The following is a 23,911-nucleotide window of genomic DNA, read 5'->3' as shown; positions in this document are numbered from 1 at the left end:
GCTAGAGTGCAGTAGCTCAATCACAGCTCACTGCAGCCTCGACCCGCCTGACTCAAGGGATCCTTCCACCTCAACCTCCACAGTAGCTGGGACCACAGGGGTACAACAGCACACCCAGCTAATTTAGAAAACAAAAGATGGTGTCTCCCTATGTTGCCCAGGCTGGTCTGGAATTCCTGGGCGCAAGCAATCCTCCCACCCAGCCTCCCAAAGTGCTGAGGTTACAGGCTGAGCCACTGCCCCCTGCCCAGTTTTTCTAAAACTTGGGCGTATGGGGGAGGCTGACACCCTTCCCACTCCTCTGAAAGGCAGTTGCCTAACAGAAAGGTCCTCTGCTGCTCACTGCCCTGTGTCCCCAGTGCCCAGCCCCTGAGGAAGGGAAGGCATGCTGACAGGGTCCAAGTGATCCATGTCCAGTGGCTCTGGTGACAGCAGTCTGAAGTCAACTGGCTGTGAGAACTCGAGTAAGGCCAGTCCCGATCTGGTCCTCAGTGATGGAGAAAAGCCCCTCTTAACCTCCAATTCAATGATCCTGAAAGAACAGGTGCTTCAGGGGTGCGAAAACTGCACTTTTGGAGGGGGCCTTTGGGAAGGCCGTGCTGGGGACTCAGGTCTGGAGGGTGACAGACCTGACCTCCCGTAACCTGGGGAGGAGGAAGGTGGGGGCGGGTGGGCCTGGGATCTGAGGGCGCCTCCTCGCTGCGGGCAGCTGGCTTGGGGCTGGGGCGTGACTGTCTCCCCGCCACCACCACCGCCCGCCCGCCGCGACTGCAATAAGAGAAGTCCGAGGCGGCTTCCTCCTCCCTGCCCAGCAGGGGCGGCGGTCAGAAGCGGGCAGCACCCCAGTTCTCCCCGCACGCCGGCACTCGCGGCTGCTGGAGCCCCGGCTGGCTCGCTCCGGGGCCAGGCAGAATTTGGCTCCAGGTAAGAGACCGCGTCGGGTGGGGGCTGGGCAGGTCAGGCAGTGCCCTCCCCCTCGGGGCTCTGGGGAGAGGACTGGGGGTGGAGGGGAAGAGAAGCCTGAACATGGGTGTGGGGGGACACCTGAGCAAGGTGACAGCCAAAGGGACCCCAGCCCGAAAAGGCCTAAGGAGTAAAACTGGCGACCTGGAGAGCAAGGCTGATAAACCTGGGGGAGAGGGCGGAGGGGAGCACCGGGGAAGCCGACCAAAGGGACCCCCAAAAGGTCTAGTGGGTAGAATGGAGGGGACTTACGAGAGTTTAGGAAGGGGGGCTAAGACAGGCGGGGGAGAAGGACTAAGGGGAACCCCAGGAGGGTCTGGGGGAGAAACTGGAGGGATCGTGAGAGTGAGACTTCGGGGAGAAGCCGACGGGTCTGATGGGTCCGGGAGAAGGGAAATGGGTGGGGGTGCTGGAGGGAACAGGTGAGGAAGCTGGCGGGAAGAGGGTCGAGGAGAACGATCTCTGGAGGACGGAGAACCTGAGGTGCAATTGCGGGTCCAGGAAGTTCCCCTTTTCCGAGCCGGCCGAAGTCGGGGTGAAGCCCACAACCCGCAGGGTAACGTAGGCGGCCGCGACCCTCCCGGCCCGCCCTTGCGGTGGGTTCCGGGCTGCAGGGGACTCCTTCCCGGTGCGCAAGGCGTGGGTCCCCTCTTCCTGGGGAAGTCCCCGCCCTCAGCAGGGACTGGCCTCTCCGGGCGCCCCCTCCGCGCCCGCGGCGGTCTCGGCCCGCGCTCCCCGCGGGATCCGGGAATTGCTGCCTCCCCGACGGAAATCCTGCCTTTGACCGCCAGTGCCCGCAGGGGCTGCCTCCATGGCAACGCGAGGGCGGGCCGCACTGGGCCGCCGCGGGGCTCCTGGCGGGGGCAGCCCCCTTTGCTCTCCACCTTCGCCCCCTTTTTGAATCCTCGGTCTGGTGGGTGGGTGGGGGGCTTCCCGACTTAGGAGGGCGCGATGCCGCTGTGTTTAGGGATCCTGAGTTGGAGGATCTGCTGTTTGAGAGACCTGGGTTCTTAGCAAGACTGGGCCCTTAATTGCTGTGTGACTGTAGGCAAGTTACGGGGCTTCTCTGGGCCTCCTTTTCCTCATCTGAACTATGGGGAGAAATTATCCTCGTGTCCACCCTTCCCCCACGAGGATCAGGTGTAGAAAGCAGTATTTGCTGAGTGTCCTGAAGGGTTAAGGGCTATCCCTGACTCAGCGAGCCTCCCCTTCACTATCTCAAAAGCATGCAGAGGAGACCAGCCTGGGCAGCACAGGGAGACCCCCGTCCTGTCTCTACAAAAAAATATAGTTAGCCGGAAGGCCAGAAGTGGTGGCACCTGCCTATAGTCCTAGCTACTGCAGAGGCTGAGGCTGGAGGATCGCTGGAACCCACGAGTTCAAGGCTGCAGTGAGAGCTCCTGGGTGAGAGAGTGAGATTTTGTCTGTAAAAAACAGCAACAAAAAGCATGGATGAGGCCGGGGGCGGTGGCTCAAGCCTGTAATCCCAGCACTTTGGGAGGCCGAGACGGGCGGATCACGAGGTCAGGAGATCGAGACCATCCTGGCTAACCCGGTGAAACCCCGTCTCTACTAAAAAAATACAAAAAACTAGCTGGACGAGGCGGGCGCCTGTAGTCCCAGCTACTGGGGTGGGGGGGGCTGAGGTAGGAGAATGGTGTGGACCCGGGAGGCGGAGCTTGCAGTGAGCTGAGATCCCGCAACTGCACTCCAGCCTGGGCGACAGAGTGAGACTCCGTCTCAAAAAAAAAAAAAAAAAAAAAAAAAAAAAACCAGCAACAAAAAGCATGGATGAGGACCAGACAGCCCTGCTCTCACTGACAGGGCCTCCAGGGACCAGCGCTCAGTTGACATCTAAATAAACAGTCTATGGCTCTGATGAGGGCCCACACTGGGGAGGTCAGCAGAGTTGAAATCTGTCTCGCACCCTCTCTGGTGCCGCACCCAGTTGGCCACACCTCGGGTGTGTACTCTCAAGGACCCTGACGTCCTCAGCATCCTTCCGACTGTGGTGGTGATGGGAGAGCAGGACCCTGTTCCCACTTCACAGATGGGAAGATGGAGATTTGGGAGTTGGCAACCTGCAGGGCCAACAGTAGGGACCAGAAGTCCAGGACATCTCGTCTCTGATGTAGCCTGAGCTGAGGCCTGAATCCTTACCTCATCCAGACCAAGTTTCATGTCCCCACCAGGGAGGAGGGTGTGGGATTCCAGGGCTTCACGACCACTTCCCGTTCCAGTGAGTCGGTGCTCCCATGCCCTCCTCCAGTGAGGGTGTGAGTGTTTGTATGTTTTGGTCTCTGAGTGAATGAGCATGAACCCTTGAGCACACAGGTGGATGTTCGGGTGTTCTCTGCAGCCACCTGGAGCTGATGTGGCAAAGGAAGTGGCCAGACCTCAGGAGGCTGAGTAGGGAACCCCAGAGCTGGAGAAGTAGGGGCAGGGCTTTTCCCACGGGGAGCAGACTGGGCTGACCTAAGGTGGGAAAAGGCAGGATGTCCTCCTCACCGCCCCCCTCCCCTGAGGAACCGGGGACGGGGCTTCCTGTCTGGCCACACTGAAATCTAGACTCCCATCCCTCGGCTGCCCCTGGACACCCCCATGGCTCCCATCTCCTGAAAATCCTGAGTCCCAGGACAGATGGCACCTAAAGAGCTGTGTTTTAGAGTCTGGTGGGTGGTTTTCAGCAACAGGTGGAAAACCGCTTTTACCCACAAGAAGTGGAAAAAACTGCTGATGGCTTCGGGACCACATGGAGGGTAAAGGCTACCCCCAAACACCCCCTGCACACACCTGGCCTCAACATGGTGGTGGTGGAGTCACACAGGGTTGGGTGGGCATGTCTTCTTCAGGAGGCAGTTTCGAGGCCTCAAGAAAAGATCGTGTGAGATGAAAGGTGGTTAATGAAGGCCAAGCACAGTGGCTCACACTTGTAATCCCAACACTTTAGGAGGCCGAGGTGGGTGGATCACCTGAGGTCAGAAGTTCAAGAACAGCCTGGCTATCATGACGAAACCCCGTCTCTACTAAAAATACAAAAATACAAAATTTTAGCTGTGCATGGTGGCGCATGCCTGTAATCCCAGCTACTCAGGAGGCTGAGGCAGGAGAATTGCTTGAACCCGGAAGATGGAGGTTGCAGTGAACCGAGATTGAATCATTGCACTCCAACTTTGGCGACAGAATGAGACACTGTTTCAAAAAAAAAAAAAAAGAAGAAGAGAAAGAAAGAGAGAGAGAAAGGAAAGAGAGAGAAAGAAAGAGAGAGAGAGAGAAAGAAAGAAAGAGAGAAAGAGAAAGAGAGAGAGAAAGAAAAAGAAAAAGAGAAAGAAAGAAAAGAGAAAAAGAAAGAAAGAAGGAAGGAAGGAAGGAAAGAAAGAAAGAAAGAAAGAAAGAAAGAAAGAAAGAAAGAAAGAAAAGAAAGAAAGAAAGAAAGAAGGAAAGAAAGAAAGAAGGAAAGAAAGAGTTAATGAGCAGTGGGGGCCTCAGCGAGAGAGATGGGGATTCAGCAAAGGCGCTGGGGTTCAGCAGGGTGAAGGGTCTCTATGAGAGGACTGGGGACGAGGGATGGAAGCCCGGTCTGGGGGACAGAGCCTAGTGAGAGATGCGGCACAGTGGGATGGGAGTCACCTGCTCCCTGCTCCTCCAACCCTGGCCTGCCCCTGGTCAGCCCAGAGCCCAGAGGAGAAGCCGGAACTCTTGCAGGATGGTGGTTTCCTGCCCCTGCCCAAAGTCCCAGTTCCCTTTTGGTGAAATCCCCCAGGCAGCTGGGCCAGCTCAGCCCTCTCACCTCACCCTGGGAACTTCTGTTTCTTCTCAGCCCTGCCCAGTCCTGTACCCTCTGGTCCCATACCATCATTGCCATGGAGGACCTTTCTCAAGGGAAAGGAGGGAAGTGAAAGTTCACTGGGCACTTACTGTATGTCTGATGCTTTCAAGGATGAGACCCCATTTGATGCTGAGAAGCAACCCCAGGAGGTGGACATTTGTATTCTCATTTTATAGGCAAAGATGCTGCCGCTCAGGGAGATAAACTGACTTGCCCAATGCCTTAAGTCAGTTGTCAGGCAGGCTAGAATGTGAGCCTAAATCTGCCTCTAGATCCCACAGACACTTGGTGAGGGTTGCGGGGGCAGGACATCCTGTGTCTACATCAAAGAACTGGCATAGCTTTGGGAAGTATGGGCCTCGAAAAAGAATGGGTGAACCTGGGGTTCCTATGTCCAGCAGTAGGGATGGGTGGGAGGCAGGGTCCCTCCCTGCTGGGTGACCAGCTGCCATATGACAGGGGTGGTGTGTTCGACCGGAAGTATGACATTCACTAGTTAGGAACAGGATGATCTCCTGCTCAGGCTTTGGAGAACACAGCCATGGGGGAGGGAGCAGAACTCTGGACTTGAATTAATAGTCCTGACTTTGAATCCCCTGTCTGACTGTGTGATCTTGGGAAAGTAACTTCTCCCTATGCAAAAGAAAGGGTGGAGTTGTAAATGGTCCCTGGGGGCCATTCTGGTTTTGGTTATTGGTTACACTTGGCCACTGCACATTGGGCAAGAGCCACATGTCATGAAGCCCTCACAACAACTGCTCAGAAGGTGCAGATGCAGCAACTAAGGCTCAGAGGCTTATGTCAAAGATCCAAGGTCACAGAGCTACTGAAGAATAGAGCTGGGGAAGGCCACAGGGCAGATGTTGAAGTGGGGAGCACTATGGTCCAGGGTTGGACCTTAGTTTGATACTTGTAACCTGATTTTGACCCTGATGGGGATCTCGGAGCCAACTCCTGTAAACCAGATGTTCAAGAGACATATTTATAAACAGAACTAAGTGCCCAGAAGGATGCTGTGGCTACTTTCTGAGCTGCCGCCTTTCTGGTGTTAGCAGGCAGCCAAGTTCAGTGCTGAGAAAAGAGAGACCTGGCTTCTTCAGATTCAGTGACTTCCTGAGAAAATCTGGGCAGATATGGCTCGCTCTCTCTCTCTCCCGCACCCCTCCCTCCCCCAACCTGTGCCCTGCCTGCTGGATCAAGGATTCAGAGCATGAGGCACAGGGCTCAGAACACTAGGTGCTCCTTAAGAGACACACGTTATTGCAGGGATGTCCAATCTTTTGGCTTCCCTGGGCCACACTGGAAGAAGAAAAATTGTTTTGAACCACACATAAAATACACTAACACTAATGATAGCTGATGGACTTTAAAAAATTGCAAAACAGGCCGGGTGCAGTGGCTCATGCCTGTAATCCCAGCACTTTGGGAGGCCGAGGCAGGCAGATCATGAGGTCAGGAGATCGAGACCACCCTGGCTAACATGGTAAAACCCCGTCTCTACTAAAATTAGCCGGGCATGTTGGTAGCACACCTGTAGTCCCAGCTACTTAGGAGGCTGAGGCAGGAGAATCACTTGAACCCAGGAGGCAGAGGTTGCAGTGAGCCAAGATCATGCCACTGCACTTCAGCCTGGGCAACATAGTGAGACCCTGTCTCAAAAAAAAAAATCTCCAAAAAAAAAAAAAATCTCATAATGTTTTAAGAAAGTTTATTCATATGTGTTGGGCCACGTTCAAAGCTGTCCTGGGCCGCATCTGGCCCATGTACTGTGGGTTGGACAAGCTTGCATTATTGCTTCTACTAGGATTGCAGAATGGACCAGTGGTTACAGTGGTTTTTGGCAACAAATTGATGAGCATTGCATTTTGTCATCCTTTAGTCACAGTGTAATCTTGGGCAAGTTACTTAACATCTCTGTGCCTCAGTTTCTTCATCTGTAAAATAAGGGCAGTCATAAACCCACCTCATAGGTTCACTAGACAAGACCATGACTGGGAATTGCTTGGCAAGATGCTAGTCACTATTTAATAAATTAGCACATTTTTACTGCCACCCAGATTTCTAGGAAGTCAAATTACTCTCCAAAGGATTGGTGGCACATAGAGATCAGAGTAAGGGGAGGATGACGAGTCCTAGGGCTATTTTTATGTAGATGCCTGAGCAGAGTGAACCCAATCTGCTCTCCCTCCGAGGTCTTTTCCCCTCCTTGTCTCTTTAGCTCTCTCTCTCTTTCTTTTCATCTCCGCCTCTCTCTGTTTCTGTCTCTTTCTGTCTCTCGGTTACTCTTTCTCCTTAATTCTCGTTTCTGCCTCTGTCTCTTTGTCTCTGTTTCTTGCTGGCAGTGTGTGCTGGAGCCAGCTAGTTACTGGCTCAGGGGAGTTCATTCTGCGCATCTCTTCCACCCCAGCTTTCAGGAACTCACTCTGGTAGCTTTAAATCAGCCATGGTGGGAATATTTACACCATGGAAATCAGAAAATGCGACAGATCAGGGCTTTTTTTATTTTTTTGAGAGTCAGTTTGCCAGCCTACCACGCTGTATTTCTCTGTCTCTGGCTCGTCCTTCTGTCTCTCTTTCTGTCTCTCTAACTGTCTCTGGCTCTTTCTCTTTATCTCCCTGTATCTCTCAAACTCTGCCTCTCTCTCTCTCTCTCTCTCTCTCTCTCTCTCTGCCTCTCCTTTTTCTATCTTTCCCCATCTCTTTCTTTCCTCTGACAAAACAGCATGAACATGGCTACATGCAGTGTGGCCCCTCACTGCCTTGGGCCATGCAGATGCCATACCCTGTGCCCTACATCCCCTGACCCCTCAGCATACTGGTCCCCAGAGAGCCAGGCCTGGCCAGGGCTTTGGTCTGTATCGAGTCTGGAAGTGGTAAGACTCAAGAACTGCCTACCTCTGCCTGCTGACAACACTGTCAGCCGTGCCAGGGCTCTTCCTGAGCCCACAGAGCTTCCTTCTCAGATGCTGATAGTCTCTCCCTTCCAGCCATACTGGGCATGCAGAATTCAGGGATCCCCTTGGTCTGATGTAGATATGTTGTGGCAATATATACGTGGGTATTATTGGAAGTGGCAACATTGTATCTGTGTGTGAACATGAGAGATTGTATAAGTCTATGTTCTATAGAGGAGAGCTCTATGTGGGTCTGTGTCACCGGAGAGAGCTGTGTATATCTGTGTGTGTGTGTCTGTGTGTGTGTGAGTGTGTGTGTCCCTATGTGGGGGGCAGGGGGACAGTGTGGGGGCATCTGCATTTGTGCATGCCAGCAGGAATGGCTGCATCTGTCTGTATCTGTGATGGGCAATGGAGAGAAGTACTTGAAAGCTCAGATTCTGGAGCCAAACACCAGGATGCATCATATCTGTGGCCGCCTTTTTTGAGACAGAGTTTCACTACTTTGCCCAGGCTGGAGTGCAGTGGCATGATCATAGCTCACTGCAGCCTCTACCTCCTGATCTTAAGCGGTCCTCCTGCCTCAGCCTCTCGAGGCACGTGCCACCATGCCAAGCTAATTTTTGGAGTTTTTTTTTTTTTTTTTTTTCTTATCGAGACGGAGCTTCACTATCGCTCAGGCTGGAGTGCAGTGACAGGCGTAAGCCACCGTGCATGGCCAATTTTTGCATTTTTTATAGAGCTGGAATTTGCCATATTGCCCAGGCTGGTCTCGAATTCTTGTGCCCAAGCAAACCTCTTGCCTTGGCCTCCCAAAGTTCTGGGATTATAGACATGAGCCACTGTGACTAGCCAACCCTGGGCAGATTTCCAAACCTCTCTGTGCCTCAGTTGCCTCATCAATAATAATAATACTTAGGCCAGGTGCAGTGGCTCACACGTGTAATCCCAACACTTTGGGGGGCCAAGGTGGGTGGATCACTTGAGGTCAGGAGTTCAAGACCAGCCCGGCCAACATGGTGAAAACACAGCCTGTCTCTACTACAAATACAGAAATGAGCCTGGCGTGGGGGCGGGCGCCTGTAATCCCAGTTACTCGGGAGGCTGAGGCAGGAGAATGGCTTGAACCCAGGAGGCGGAGGTTGCAGTGAGCCAAAATCATGCCATTACACTCCAGCCTGGGTGACAAGAGCGAAATTCCCTCTCAAAATAAATACATTAATAATAATAATAATAATACTTAAATCATAGGGTTGTGTGGATAAAATGAGATAATATAGGTAAAGTGCTTAATGCAGTGGCCAGCACATAGTAAGTGCTATAAATTCTATATTTGCTATTCTTGTATAGAAGATGTGTGTGTGTGTGTGTGCACATGCGTGTGCATACGCATCTATGTGAAGACGGATGAGGGCTGGACGTGTGTGTATATGGGGTGTGTGTACACTGAAAGATGTTTGTGCTAAGAATCTGCAGAGTAGCCTGAGACTGCATGAGGCAGCTGAGGTAGCGTGCCATCTGAGAAGGGGCTGAAGGGCTGTGTGGATCTGGGTATCAGCACGGTGCACCATTTGAGGTGTGTGTGTGTCTTCCTGTGAGAAGGCTTTATTCTCACCCTTGGTTTTTCTGTTTTCTTTTTAAAATAGAGACAGGGTCTTACTCTCTCCCCCAGGCTAGAGTGCAGCGGTACAATCACAGCTCCTGCAGCCTCAAACTCCTAGGCTTAAGCAATCCTCCCACCTCAGCCTCCCGAGTAGCTGGGACTGTAGGTGGGTGCCATCAGGACTGGCTAATTAAAAAAATTTCTGTTTTGTAGAGACAGGGTGTCCCTATGTTGCTCAGGCTGGTCTCAAGCTCCTGGGCTGAAGCAATCGTCCTGCCTTGGCCTCCCAAAGTCCTGGGATAGCAGGTGTGAGCCACTGTGCCCGGCCTCACCCTCGTTTTTGTATCAGCCTCATTTCTGTTGTCACCAGTCCCTGAAATCCCTCCCCTTGGGCCCTGGATGGCTTCCAATCCTCCACCTCTATTTTCTGCCCTGGCTCTGACTAGCCCTGTAGCATCCTGGGGCCTTTTAGACACAGTGGTTTCATCCCAGGGAGGGGTCCCAGGGCACAGATCTCAGGCAGGGCCCAGTGAACAGGGGCTATTTTAGGGCAGGCTTCTCACCACAGCCCGCCCCACAGTTCACCACATGGGTGTGAGGCCCCCACCCCCACCCAACACACACATGAGAGCACACTTACAGCAAAGGGTGAGAGGGGCAGGTGGGGCTAGGGTGGAGACCAAAGCACTGATGTGACGGAACATCGGCCAGGCAACTGGACCTGGTGGATCCAGGAAGACTTCCTGGAAGAGGTGAGTGGTGCTAGGAAGGAAGGACAGGACCCAGAGAGAAGAGGAAGAGAATATCTGTAATGGTAACTGGACTGGGGATCAAGAGGAGAAGCTGGTGGGTCCTTGCTTCTAGGACCTTGGGGCCCCTGTGGCGCAAATCAGGGTTCACTGGATTGGCCCCACCCTCAACTCTCCATTCTTCTCACATCTTAGGAAACCAAGCCTTCTCACCAGTCAGTTCCTCTCTGAGTGTTGCAATGGCAGAGTTTCTGGCAGGGTGTGGGGGACCCTTGCTCAATGACCTCCTGCCCTGTTGCTCAGAGGATACAGCTGCCAGAAAAGAGTTGGCTCATTGTGGGCCTTCCCAAGGGACTCTGGTGGCCCCAACTTCTGACGTGGTCCTTTCCCTGCTATGGGGATAGGGGCAGAGCTCCGGAGGCAGGTATCCACTGTCACTCAGCCACCACATGGAACCCTAGGGTGGCTGGGAGCACAGCAGGGTTCAGAAGAAGGACTGTTTTTGTTTGTTTGTTTGTTGTTTTTTGAGATAGAGTCTTGCTCTGTCACCCAGGCTGGAGTGCAGTGGTGCGATCTTGGCTCACTGCAACCTCTGCCTCCCGGGTTCAAGGGATTCTCCTGCCTCAGTCTCCCGAGTAGCTGGGACTACAGGCGCCCGCCATCACGTCTGGCTAATTTTTGCATTTTTAGTAGAGATGGGGTTTCACCATATTGACCAGGCTGGTTTCGAACTCCTGACCTTGTGATCCACCCACCTCGGTCTCCCAAAGTGCTGGGATTACTGGCATGAACCACCGCGCCCGGCCAGAAGAACTGGTTTTTAGGAGAAGGTGACTGGGGACTATGAGGGAGCTGAGCATGGCTTGATAGAAATCCTGTTAGAGAGATGATTATAATGTACAAAATCATGTGTGTCTGAGTGTGTTTGTCTGTTAACCTGGCAGGCACCACATGTATATGTGCATGTGTATGTGTGTGTGTTATTGTGAGCTTGGGCTTGTTAGAGCCTCTGTTGGCGTGTGACGGTGTTGGCATGCACACTCATGCAAATGCATGCTGTGAGTGTTGTTGCGAGACTGTGCTGGTGTGTCCCGTGAGTATGAGTGTGAAAGAGAGCTGGTGTGGGTGGTGTGCCCTGTGTGACAGTGGTTGTGTAAGTGTGCCAGGGGTGATAGGAAGGAAAGTGAAGGCAGAAGTCATGCTGGGGCAGAGCCCAGGCCTTCTGGCTTCCTGAAGAGGGCAGGAGCTGGGCAGCTGCTGACAGAAACATTGGCAGAGCCTTCATCTTCCTTGTCCTTCTGTCTCACCCTCAGGTCTCTGACCCCTCCCAAGGATCATGCCGCAGCCCCACTGACCCAGGAGTAGGGGCCTAAGGGGTGAGTGGGGTGGACTGAGGGCTTTCAGGGTCACGAAACAGGGTGGGGGTGGCCTTCCTGAACCCCACAACTCCTCACAGCCCCTTCCTCCTATAAGGACCCTGTTGCTAGGTAACAGATGGGGGAGCCAGAATGAGGCAGCTTGAGAGGCTGGAGACTGGACCCATGACAGGAAATGGCCTTGATCCCCCTCTGCAGTGACTCTCCAGGTGCAGACACACAGCCTCACACACACTCACACACAAACATGCGCAGATATATAGACATACACTCAGAGATACATCCAGAGACAGGCACACTGCTCCCACACAGAGCTACGTGCACATTCATAGACACACAGACACAGAGACACCCACTCACACAGACAGGCACACATAGACTCACACAGAAGCACATACACACAAACACGGTCTTACAGACATACACACATGCAGCCAAACACATACATCGAGACTTTTACACACTGTCACATACACACAAACCTGCACACACAGACACACAGACATCCATAAAGAGCTGCACACACACGCATACCCACACAGGCAAACTCACCCATACTTAGAGACACACAAAGACACACATGTACAAGCACACTGAAAGAGTCACAGAAACACAACATATCAAAGCATTAGGACCCAACCTGAGCAATATAGCAAGACTTTGTCTCTACTAAAAATCGAACAAATTAGCCAGGGGTAGTGGCACGCACCTGGAGTCCCAGTTCTTGGGAGGCTGAGACCAGAGGATCACTTGAGCCCAGGAGATCAAGGCTGCCGCAAGCTGTGATTGTGCCACTGCACTCCAGCCTGGGCAATAGAGTGAGAGCTTGTCTCAAAACAAAACAAAACAAAACAAAACAAAAAACAAAGCAATAGGAGGCAAAAATATACAAATAAGCATAGCAATATCCCAATGTAGAAAGCCAGCCCCGGAGACATAGACACGAGCCAATGGAAAGAGAAGCACTGAGCGGGGACATACTGTGAGGCAGACTGAACGGTACAGTAGGTGGCCCGGCTCCGCTTTTTTCCCTTAGAGGGAGGACCCCAATCTAGGCCCAAGAGAGAAAGCCATGCGCCTGTATGAGCGTATGGGCATGTGCGTACACGTGTGTGCACAGAGTGATGCACCTGGCAGGGGCCCTTGAGTGAGGCATGCCCCATTCTGTAGCAGGGAACCTGGAATGGGCTGTGTGTACTGCAAGAAATTGGAGCCGGCGGCCACGGCCAAAGAGGATGCCGGCCTGGAAGGGGACTTCAGGAGCTATGGGGCAGCAGACCACTATAGGCCTGACCCCACTAAGGCCCAGCCTGCATCATCATTTGTCCACATCCCCAACTACAGCAACTTCTCCTCTCAGGCCATCAACCCTGGCTTCCTTGATGGTGGCACCATCAGGGGTGTGTCAGGTGAGTGCAGGGGGCCGGAGTCAGGTGCTGCCTGGATCCTGGGAGAAACTGAGGGAAGAAGAGGAGATGCGGACTTGCCCTTAGGAGCCTCCAGTAGGATGTGGCAGACACAACCCCACTTTCAAGATCACACAGGCTGAGGGAGTCTCTACAGCCCTACCGTCAGAAACCACAGTCTGCAGGGGAGGGTCAGGAAGCTCTACTCCCAGGCTGAGAGGGGCATGACCCTGTGACAGATGCAAGTGACAAAGAGAAACGTCTTGCCCTTTTAGGAGCCACTTCCCAGATGGGAAGTCTTCTTGGTGGGGAAGAGGAGGAGTGGGCAACAAGGGGATCCTCCGTGGTGGGAGGAATGGGCTTGAAGTTGTGTGTCCTAAGCTGTGGAGACCAAATCTGAAATTCCTTGGACTCCAAAGGCCTTTGGGAGCCGGGGCACTAGAGGAGTGGGGAGGTGCAGCGCCTGGCTGGGGAACAGGAATTTGGGGGTGCAGCCCCCTTGGTGCTTCTGCCCCATGCCCTACCCTGCTGAGTAGCCCTGACTCTGCAGGGATTGGAGTGACCCTGTTCATCGCCCTGTATGACTATGAGGCTCGAACTGAGGATGACCTCACCTTCACCAAGGGCGAGAAGTTCCACATCCTGAACAATACGTAAGTGACCAGGCCACCTAGTCAGAACATTGTCTGGGCTGGGAGCAGGACCCAGACAGGAATCCCGCCTGGTCCCTAGCCTCAGAATGCTCCAGCCTAGTTGCGAACACATATACATAAAAATAAAAACCCTGGATGATTGCAACTGTGTGCTGGGGTGGGGTGGGGGGTGGGGTGGGGGGTGGGTGGGCAGGTGTTGGGTCACTGCACCCGGCCTGGAGGAGGTGATTTTTAAGCTGAGGCTATAAAAATGAGATAGACGACCAGGTGCGGTGGCTCACGCCTGTAATCCCAGCAGTTTGGGAGGCCAAGGCGGGTGGAACACCTGAGGTCAGGAGTTCAAGACCAGCCTGGCCAGCATGGTGAAACCCAGTCTCTACTAAAAACACAAAAATTAGCTGGGCATGGTGGTGTGCACCTGTAATCCCAGCTATGTGGGAGGCTGAGGCAGGAGAATCACTTGAACCCGGGAGGTGGAGGTTGCAGTGAACCGAGATCACGCCACTGCACTCCAGCCTGGGCAACAGAGCAAGACTCCATCTCAAAAAAATAAATAAATACTTAAAAAATAAAAAATAAGAGGGAGGAAAAGAGGAAGAGAGTGACAGAGAATGAGAATAAATGATAACTTCTGAAAACCACAAAGTGGTTCACCTTAGGTGGTTCCTAAAATACGGGATGCAGAATGGGAGAGAACAGAGGCTAGAGAGGCAGGCAGAGGCTGATTCTGTCAGGCTTTTTTTTTTTTTTTTTTTTTTTGAGTTGGAGTCTCACTCTCTCTCCCAGGCTGGAGTGCAGTGGTACAATCTCAACTCGCTGTAGCCCCCGCCTCCTGGGTTCAAGTGATCCTGGGACTACAGGCAGGAGCCATTACGCCTGGCTAATTTTTTGTATTTTTAGTAAAGATGGGGTTTCACGATGTTGGCCAGGCTGGTCTCGAACTCCTGACCTCAGGAGATCCACCTGCCTCGGCCTCCCAAAGTGCTGGAATTACAGGCATGAGCCACCACACCTGGCCTCTGCCAGGCTTTTTAAGCCACGTTGAGAAGTCTAGATTTTATCCAGAAGGAAATCTGTAGCCATTTTCTGTGGGGAAGTGACCTAGTCAGCTGTCCACTGTATTCCCAATCCCCAGCCCAGCCCAGCTGAGGAGCCCATGGAAGAAGCTAAGAGCCCCAAGTGCCCCCGAGCTTATTCCTTCTGCAGGGACAAGCCCTCCCAGGGAAGCTGCAGTGGCTGGGGCAGAGCAGACAAAAGACCTGGTGGTGGTGGGGTGTCCAAGATGGGGGGTTGGCAGGATTCATCTCTGCAGTCCTGTGTGGCTCCGCCTGGCCCCAGGGTGCCTTGGGGGCTGGGGGTGCTGCTGACCATGCCCTGTTCTGTGCCTACAGTGAAGGTGACTGGTGGGAGGCTCGGTCTCTCAGCTCCGGACAAACTGGCTACATTCCCAGCAACTATGTGGCCCCTGTTGACTCCATCCAGGCTGAAGAGTAAGTGAGGATTGCAGCAAGGCCAGCCCTATGGACAGGACCCTGGAGTCCAGACTCCAAGGCCACCTCTTGGACAAGTCATTGCTCCAGTCTGAGCCTGTCTCCTTATCTAATAATTTTGTAAGGTCATTGTGAGAATAAAAGAAGATTATACTGATAATAATAGTAGTAGATAATACTTACAGAGCATGTACTATGTTCTGGGCACTATTGAAAGTACTGTCTGTGTATTAATAGGGTTAGAAACTACTATTACCCTATTTTACAAATGAGGAAGTTGAGGCACAGAGAAAGTAAATATCCTGTGCGAGTTCACACGGCTAGTGAGTGGTGGAGCTGATGTATGAACCCAGATAGTTAAGCTGCATTTGCTCAGCATTATACATATTGCCTCCCAGTAAAAACAACAGTGTGTGAGCTTTAAAAAATTGTAAAGTGCTGAACAAGTGCAAGGGAGCATTACTAGGAATTAATTCTATTAAGGAGACAAGAATTTTTCTTTTCTTTTCTTTTCTTTTTTTTTTTTTTTGAGACAGGGTCTTACTCTGTCGCCCAGGCTAGAGTATAGTGTAGTGACACAATCACAGCTCACTGCAGCTTTGACCTCCCTGGCTCAGATGATTCTTTCACCACGCCCAGGTAATTTTTGTATTTTTAGTAGAGATAGTGTTTCGCAATGTTGCCCAGGCTGGTCTTGAACTCCCGAGCTCAAGTGATCCGCCCATCTTGGCCTCCCAAAGTTCAGGGATTACGGGCATGAGCCACCGAGGCCTGGCCCAAGAGGCAGGAATTTACCATTCATTGAATGCCTTTATATACTTGAGCATGTATACTACAGCAAGTATTTACCACCTTGGTTCATTTAACTCTCACAATAACACTGTTGATATTATTAGTTTTTTAAGAGACAAGGGCGTGCTCTGTTGCCCAGGCTGGGGTACAGTGACATGATTTTAGGTCACTTCAGCCTCAAACTCCTGAGCTCAAGTGATCCTCCCACCTCAGCCTCCTGAGTAGTTGATACTACGGGTGTGTGCCACCATGCCTGGCTAATTTTTATATATATATTTTTTTATAGAAGCAGAATCTTGCTATGTTGCTCAGGCTGATCTCAAACGTCTGAGCTCAAGCAATCCTCTCACCTTGGCCTCCCAAAGTGCTGGGATTTCAGGCATAAGTCACCATGCCTGGCCTTGATATTATTATTTTAGACAGAGTCTTGCTCTGTTGCCCAGGCTGGAGGGCAGTGGCTCAATCTTGGCTCACTGCAACTTTCACCTCCTGAGTTCAAGCAATTCTCCTGCCTCAGCCTTCCAAGTACCTGGGACTACAGGTGCACGCCACCACACCTGGCTAATTTTTGTTAATTTTAGTAGAGACGGGGTTTCACCATGTTGGCCAGGCTGGTCTCAAACTCCTGACCTCAAGTGATCTTCCTGCCTCAGACTCCCGAAGTGCTGCGATTACAGGTGTGAGCCACCATGTCCAGCCCCTTGTTATTATTATTGTCCCCATTTTACAGATGAAGAAACTGAGGCTCATAAAGCTTTTAAAAAGCTATCCTCACAAATGTCATACATATATGAGAAAAGAAGGGATTGAAGAGACTGCAAAGTGAGAATCCAGGACTCTGTGATTGATTTGGGTTATGGGGAGTGGGAGGAATCAAGGGTGACTCAAAGTCTCCTTAAGGAGCTGGGTGGATGATGGCACCATTTGCTAAGGCAGGGAACACAGGAGCAGGTATAGGTTCATGAGTTCTAGGGGGTACTTGTTGGATTGTGGTTTGTGGAGAGGAACATCCATGTGGAGGAGGCTGCCAGCAATTCAATTAGGTTGTGCTTTGTATGGCAGGCAACCAGCCCATGCTAATCCATGCCCCTGAATCAGCCCAAAGGAAGGGGCACCTTTTCCTAATTGGCACTAAGACTCCTCAGTTTGTTTGCTATGGTCCTTGCAGAGGTCACAGTGGGCTAGGGCAGAAATGTGGAACTCATGAGAGTAAAGATGATCATTAAAGCTATATAGGAGGGGGCCAGGGGCAGTGATGCATGCATGCAATCCCATCACTTTGGGAGGCTGAGGTGGGTGGATCACCTGAGGTTAGGAGTTCAAGACCAGCCTGGCCAACGTGGTGAAACCTTATTTCTACTAAAAATACAAAAATTAGCTGGGTGTAGTGGCAGGCAACTGTAGTCCCAGCTACTCAGAAGGCTGAGGCAAGAGAATCACTTGAACCTGGGAGGTGGAGGTTGCAGTGAGCCGAGATGGAGCCACTGCACTCCATCCTGGGTAACACAGCGAGATTCAGTCTCAAAAAAAATTAATTAATTAAAATTTTTTTTAAAAGCTATATAGAGGGTTAAGGAAGAGAGCAGAGAGTGAAAAAGATTGGCTCTGGGACCCCACTTTGGGGAAAGCTGCCCTGGAAGGAGAAGGAGCCACTGGAGAAGTGAGGAAATCCAGACCAGGCCAAGTCAGAAGAACCAAGAGAGCGCAGAAGCTTCAGGAAACTAGAGAGGGTGTGTCGGAGGCTGCCACTGGATTTGGCAGTGGGGGTGACCTTGGTGAGAGATTTCTCTGTGCGAGGGTGGGAGGCGGAGGCCAGACAGCAGAACCTGGGAGGCAGTGGGAGGTGAGGAAGTGGAGACCCAAGTGCGAAGCACTTTTTCAAGTAAAGGGAAGGCGAGAAGATACAGCAGAATGTTGATGGCAAGATGGAACTTAGAATAGTTTCCTTTGGGGAAGGGAGAAATGTGGGCATATTTGGAGGTTGTTGGAATGGAGAGGCTGCATGCAGGTGGAGGCTGCTGGCAGGAAGTGGGTATGACTGAGCAGGAGCGGGTGGGCATCGCTGAACAGGAGTGGGTGGGCGAGGTTCAGAGGTCAAGTGCAGTGAGGCCCAAGTCTGGGGAGGTGGTAGGAGGCATGAAGGAGAGGAGGGACAATGATGCAGAGGACAGGAGGTTTGTGGGGAGCTTCATGCTTGTGTCCACATCTTGGAGCCAGTGTCACCAAGCGCTGAGAGGTGCTCAGTGCAGTGTTGTGGTTACGGGTAGTGTGGTTAGGAGCACAGGCCCTAAAGCAGACAGCCTGGGTTCCTGTTCTATCAACTGCAGTCCTGACTGTCTAATGGGGGTGAACAATGGTAGCTATCTCACAACGTTGTTAGGAGAATTAGGTAAATACATACATGTATTAAGGCAGACCCTAGCATGAAATACGTGCTGTTATTATTATACTGATTATTAAGGAAGTAGCTAATGTCATGCGTGTGGAAGGGGGGAGGGCTTTGAAAAAACTTGACAATGTGTCCTGTCTATACAGTCCTTCAACACTTCCTCCGTCCCCCTCCCGCCTGCCCTCTTGGACACACCACTTGCCAGTGCTTTCTCCTGTTTCCTGAACTGTGCCTAGTACCCAGGGGCGGACTGACTTTCCCAGGGTCCACTAAGACTTCCACCACCCTTGGTTTGAAAACACGAGGCTCCTTTAATTCAACCCAAGATGGCCACAGGCCAGTTTCATGATCATCTGAGTCTTCTATGGCACCTGTGGTCATGTCAGCTCCCCCATTGTACCTGCACAGTTGGTTTAGGGCTACAGTTCAATCCCGGAAAGAATCCCCAAGGGAGAGGAGTGATTGAGGCCTGAGGTTGAAGTTTAGACTTAGGACAACATCCAAGTCTAAGAGAGTGCAAGAAGAGCAGGAGCTGGGGCGGGAGCAGCCAGAGAGAAGAGAAGCAGGAGACCGTGTTGCTCTGGAGGCCAAAGGAGGAAAGGATTTGGAAGTGGGGGTGGGAGAAGGATCTGAGTGATCTGATTACTGGAGTGGTGAAAAAAGAACTAGGGTGAGGGGCAGAGGATTTTAGGTAGATCTCATTAGCCAGCCTGTGGACAGGTCACTTTCTCTCTCTGAGCCTCAACTTCCTCATCTATAAAATGAGTGCACAGAGGGGCTAGAGTGAGATGAACTGAGGGTCCATGGCACCCTGATGACTGGGATTGAAGCAATTTTAATTCAAGAGAAACCTAACGAGAAGAGATGCTAACCTTTGCTGGGCACCTACTGTGTGCCAGGCATTTTACATTCCCCTTCTCTGTGATCCTCCCAGCCAGGCTGTGAAGCAGGTGTACCAGCCCCATTGTACACATGGGGAAAATGGAGTATTGACTTGTGAAGTGACTGCGCATGAGGCTGAGGTGAGGTTTGAGCAGAGCACACCTGACTCTTGCCTGCCTTTCCCAACAGGTGGTACTTTGGAAAGATTGGGAGAAAGGATGCAGAGAGGCAGCTGCTCTCACCAGGCAACCCCCAGGGGGCCTTTCTCATTCGGGAAAGCGAGACCACCAAAGGTAGGGGTGATGCCATGCGCCAAGGTGACTGGGAGGCCCAACCATTGGGTTAGGGCTAGGACCGGTAGGGTGCTTGGGTCAAGGCCAAGACTGGGACCAGATCCTAGGGATGCTGCTGTCGGGCCTCTCCCAGCTCCCAGACCAGGGGAGAGGAGAACAGCAGATCCAAAGTGATCCTTCTCCACAGGTGCCTACTCCCTGTCCATCCGGGACTGGGATCAGACCAGAGGCGATCATGTGAAGCATTACAAGATTCGCAAGCTGGACATGGGTGGCTACTACATCACCACGCGGGTTCAGTTCAACTCGGTGCAGGAGCTGGTGCAGCACTACATGGGTGAGGGCAGGGGCCTCAGATCCCTGAACCAACCCACTGAAGCATTGTCCAGATGGGGAGACTGAGGCCCAGAGAAGGGAAGGGTCTACCAAGCAGTATTGGCCAGACCAAAACCAGAACCCAAGGAGTGGTCTCCTAGGCCAGGAGCTTTTGTGAGCTTCTGGAGGAAAGCAGTCCATCACCAAGCAGCACCTCCTAATAACTGAGCAAGGCATTGGTCAGTTTCTTGCCTCAAGGCCTCAATTTGTGGAAACTTGATGGAATGTTTGTGCCACCTGAATGCCCCACCAAGGCACCAGGACTGCCCTGTGGGCAGACAGGGAGCCATCATCACAGGGCCCTGAGCAGGGGGTGACAGAGGCTGGTCTCACTTTTGTGAGGAACTCTGGCTGCTGGTGGAGCTTGGATGCCAGGGGACAAGGCAGAATGAGGGGTCCATCAGAAGGCAGGGGCCGTTGTTGATGGTGAGACTAAATTGGTGGCAGTGGAGTAAAGACGAAGCAGATGATTTTGAAGCTGGGTAGGAGGCAGAATAGGCCTGACTTGGTGGAGAATTGGCTGTGGGGGTGAAGGCAAGGCAGGAGTCAATGCCCACGTTTCTGCCTTGATTGGTTATGCCAAGGATGAAGTCCATGGAAGACCATGCGCCTCATGTCCACACCTTTGCCTGGAATCCCCAACCCCATGTCCACCTGTGAGAATCCCACCTTATCCTTCAAGGCCCAGCTGGAGGCTACCTCCTATGGGAAGGCCCCCAGGCCTTACAAAAGGCTTACAGGGATCATCTCTCCCTCTGGGTGCCACTCCCTTCCTTGGGCACCAACATGTTCCCCTATTCAGTGGGTCGAGTTGCCTTTCTTCCTGGCCTGTGACCTCATTTGGGGCCTAGTTCCTTATAATTGATCTTAGGGTCTGGCACCAGGCTGGTATAGGATAAGGAGTGGAGGGGGGTGTCCTGGCCCTCCTGTGACTACCCCATGACCCCTCCCCTAGAGGTGAATGACGGGCTGTGTAACCTGCTCACCACGCCCTGCACCATCATGAAGCCGCAGACGCTGGGCCTGGCCAAGGACGCCTGGGAGATCAGCCGCAGCTCCATCACGCTGGAGCGCCGGCTGGGCACCGGCTGCTTTGGGGATGTGTGGCTGGGTACGGAGCTCCCGGGGGCCGGGGCGAGGGCCTGGGATCGGGGGAGAGGGTCCTGACAAGACAGCCTCTGAGCAGGCACGTGGAACGGCAGCACTAAGGTGGCGGTGAAGACGCTGAAGCCAGGCACCATGTCCCCGAAGGCCTTCCTGGCGGAGGCGCAGGTCATGAAGCTGCTGCGGCACGACAAGCTGGTGCAGCTGTACGCCGTCGTGTCGGAGGAGCCCATCTACATCGTGACCGAGTTCATGTGTCACGGTTAGGAGGCGGAGCCTGGTCGGGCGGGATTCGGGATGAAGTTAAGAGGGGAGTTTTCAGGCGTGGGACCTGGGACGCGATCTGTGAGGGACGAGGGACAATGGGTAGAGTCCCACTAAAGGACCAGGTGTGTAAAACGACTGGAGCGCTGGGGTGGGAGCCGGGCCGAGTGAGACCACTACGGATCTGGGGCTGGGGGCGGCGCCTCTGGTGTTGGGGGTGTGGGGTTTGGGCTAACGAAGGCAGAATCGGGAATGAGGGAGGGTCTGGGGCGGAGTCTGAGTGGGTCGTGTCCGGGGCACCAAGGAACAGAAGAAATGAGATGTGGGCAGAGTCCGTGTCTGGCAGCAAGGCCAGCGCGAGACAAGTGAGGGGTTGAGGTACCCGCGGGGTCCTAAGTGAGGTGCGGGTCCAGGTGGGCGGGGATGGAGGGGCGGGGCCAAGCGAGAGGAGGAGGGGCTGGGGCCAGGGCTAGGGCTGACGTTCTGGCTTCCTCTTCCCAGGCAGCTTGCTGGATTTCCTCAAGAACCCGGAGGGCCAGGATTTGAGGCTGCCCCAGTTGGTGGACATGGCAGCCCAGGTAACTGGGCCAGCAGCCTTTACCTCCCGGACCTCCTACCTATTAACTGTTCCCAAATTCTCTGTCCCTTCAAACGCCTGGGAGGGCGGCCCCGCCCACTGCATCAGCTGTGCCTCCAGCTGTGCCTGAGAGGTACTGCCTCTCTTTCTGGGCCTCAGTCTTCCCCTCTGGAAAGTGGGTTTTTCAAATGGTCCCTCACCCCTCACACAGGCCACGGTGCTGTGAGTCCACATGAGCTCCCATCTCTCCACACTTTGGCCCCCCAGGTAGCTGAGGGCATGGCCTACATGGAACGCATGAACTACATTCACCGCGACCTGAGGGCAGCCAACATCCTGGTCGGGGAGCGGCTGGTGTGCAAGATCGCAGACTTCGGCTTGGCCCGTCTCATCAAGGACGATGAGTACAACCCCTGCCAAGGTGCCCTGCCTCACCCCACCTTCCAAGAGCTCCCCATGCAGCAAGGGACTTCCATGGGGCCCCACACACTCAGGAACCCTTCTTCACCCCAGGTCACCCGAGTCACCCCCATCCTGATGTAGTATGAGAGGCAATTCTGGGCTCAAATCCCAGGTCAGCCACTTACCAGCCATGTGGCCTTGGGCAAGTCACCTGACCTCCGGAAGCTGCCTTTTCTCTTCTGTAAAGTGAAAATATTCAGATAACAGCAAATCAGCAGATGTTTACCAGGCACCTGCTATGTGACAGGCACAGCTATAATTCTTAAATGAAAGACAATGACGTTCAACAGTGGGAATTCTGTAGCCAGAATGCCTGAGTGTGGATCCTAGCCAGGTATTAACCCTGTGATCTGGGCAAGTTACCTAACTAATCAGTGCCTCTTTTCCCTCACCTGTAAAATGAGTCTCTATCTCATGGAGGTTTTGTGAGGGTCAAATGAGTTAATGCATGCATATCACTTAAAACAGTGTCTGGCACACAGGAAAGGCTAGCCAAGTATTGGCTGTTATTAGGATGAGGATTATTGCAATGTTTGGAACGTGCCCATCACTATACTAGACACATAGTAGGTGTTGACTAGATACCAAGTCCTTTCTACTATGCCCAGAGACCCTTGTGCTCAGGATCCCCAAGATCCTCATCCCTAAAGTCCCCATTCTCTCTCTCTCTTTTTTTTTTTTTTTTTTTTTTGAGACAGAGTCTCACTGTCACCCAGGCTGGAGTGCAGCGGTGCGATCTCAGGTTATTGCAACCTCCACCTCCTGGGTTGAGGCGGTTCTTCTGCTGCAGCCTCCCTAGTAGCTGGGATTACAGGCACCTGCCACCATGCCCAGCTAATTTTTGTATTTTTAGTAGAGACGGGGTTTCGCCATCTTGGCCAGGCTGGTCTCAAACTCCTGACCTCAAGTGATCCGCCTGCCTTGGCCTCCCAAAGTGCTAGGATTACAGATGTGAGCCACTGTGCTCAGACCCCATTCTCTTAATCCAGCTGTTTCCAGGGACCCCCTCACTAACTTTCCCTGCTCCCCCATCCTCTCCAGGGTCCAAGTTCCCCATCAGGTGGACAGCCCCAGAAGCTGCCCTCTTTGGCAGATTCACCATCAAGTCAGATGTGTGGTCCTTTGGGATCCTGCTCACTGAACTCATCACCAAGGGCCGAATCCCCTACCCAGGTTTGCCCCACCAGGGGTAGGACTGGGGTGGGGGATGGTCACGGGGAAGGGCTTCTTCCTGGCTGTCCCTTTGACTAACAGAGCCCCATCCTTCAGGCATGAGTAAACGGGAAGTGTTGGAACAGGTGGAGCAGGGCTACCACATGCCATGCCCTCCAGGCTGCCCAGCGTCCCTGTATGAGGCCATGGAACAGACCTGGCGTCTGGACCCGGAGGAGAGGCCCACCTTCGAGTACCTGCAGTCTTTCCTGGAGGACTACTTCACCTCCACCGAACCACAGTACCAGCCCGGGGATCAGACATAGCCTGTCTGGGCATCAACCACCTCTCTGGCGGTGACCACCAGTCCTTGCCAATCCCCAGAGCTCTTTTTCCAAAGTCCCCAGGCTGGCTTAGAAGCCCATAGAGTCCGAGCATCTCCGAGGAGGCGGGCTGCTCTGACACCACCTAGGGCAACTCACTCACTTTACAGATGGGGCAAAAGGAGGCCCAGAGCTGATCCCTCATCCGCTCTGGCCCCAAGCACTATTTCTTCCTTTCCCACTTAGGCCCCTACATGCCTCTAGCCTTTCTCACTCCACCCCCACCCAAAGTGCTCAGACCTTGTCTAGTTATTTATAAAACTGTATGTACCTCC

General features: G+C 53.0%; 1 protein-coding gene across 4 annotated transcripts; it reads left to right on the top strand.

Moving 5' to 3' along the window:
• The first annotated feature begins 771 nt into the window (after positions 1 to 771).
• On the top strand, positions 772 to 23,911 carry FGR (FGR proto-oncogene, Src family tyrosine kinase). 4 transcript variants are annotated; one of them, XM_050795204.1, is made up of 13 exons: positions 772 to 924; positions 11,352 to 11,414; positions 12,585 to 12,823; positions 13,371 to 13,473; positions 14,865 to 14,963; positions 19,216 to 19,319; positions 19,507 to 19,656; positions 20,650 to 20,805; positions 20,881 to 21,060; positions 21,564 to 21,640; positions 21,907 to 22,060; positions 23,143 to 23,274; positions 23,371 to 23,911. In XM_050795204.1, the coding sequence occupies exons 3-13, from the start codon at positions 12,598 to 12,600 to the stop codon at positions 23,577 to 23,579; spliced, it is 1,590 nt and encodes a 529-aa protein (XP_050651161.1). In that variant the 5' UTR covers positions 772 to 924; positions 11,352 to 11,414; positions 12,585 to 12,597; the 3' UTR covers positions 23,580 to 23,911. The 4 variants fall into 4 exon arrangements, with proteins under 4 accessions (XP_050651161.1, XP_050651173.1, XP_050651170.1 ...); XM_050795213.1 differs by lacking the exon at positions 772 to 924 and adding an exon at positions 9,023 to 10,041; XM_050795222.1 differs by lacking the exon at positions 772 to 924 and adding an exon at positions 9,023 to 10,868.

This window comes from Macaca thibetana, chromosome 1 (assembly GCF_024542745.1).
Source record: "Macaca thibetana thibetana isolate TM-01 chromosome 1, ASM2454274v1, whole genome shotgun sequence".
NCBI lineage: Eukaryota > Metazoa > Chordata > Mammalia > Primates > Cercopithecidae > Macaca > Macaca thibetana.
This window is presented reverse-complemented; position numbering and strand designations above follow the sequence as displayed.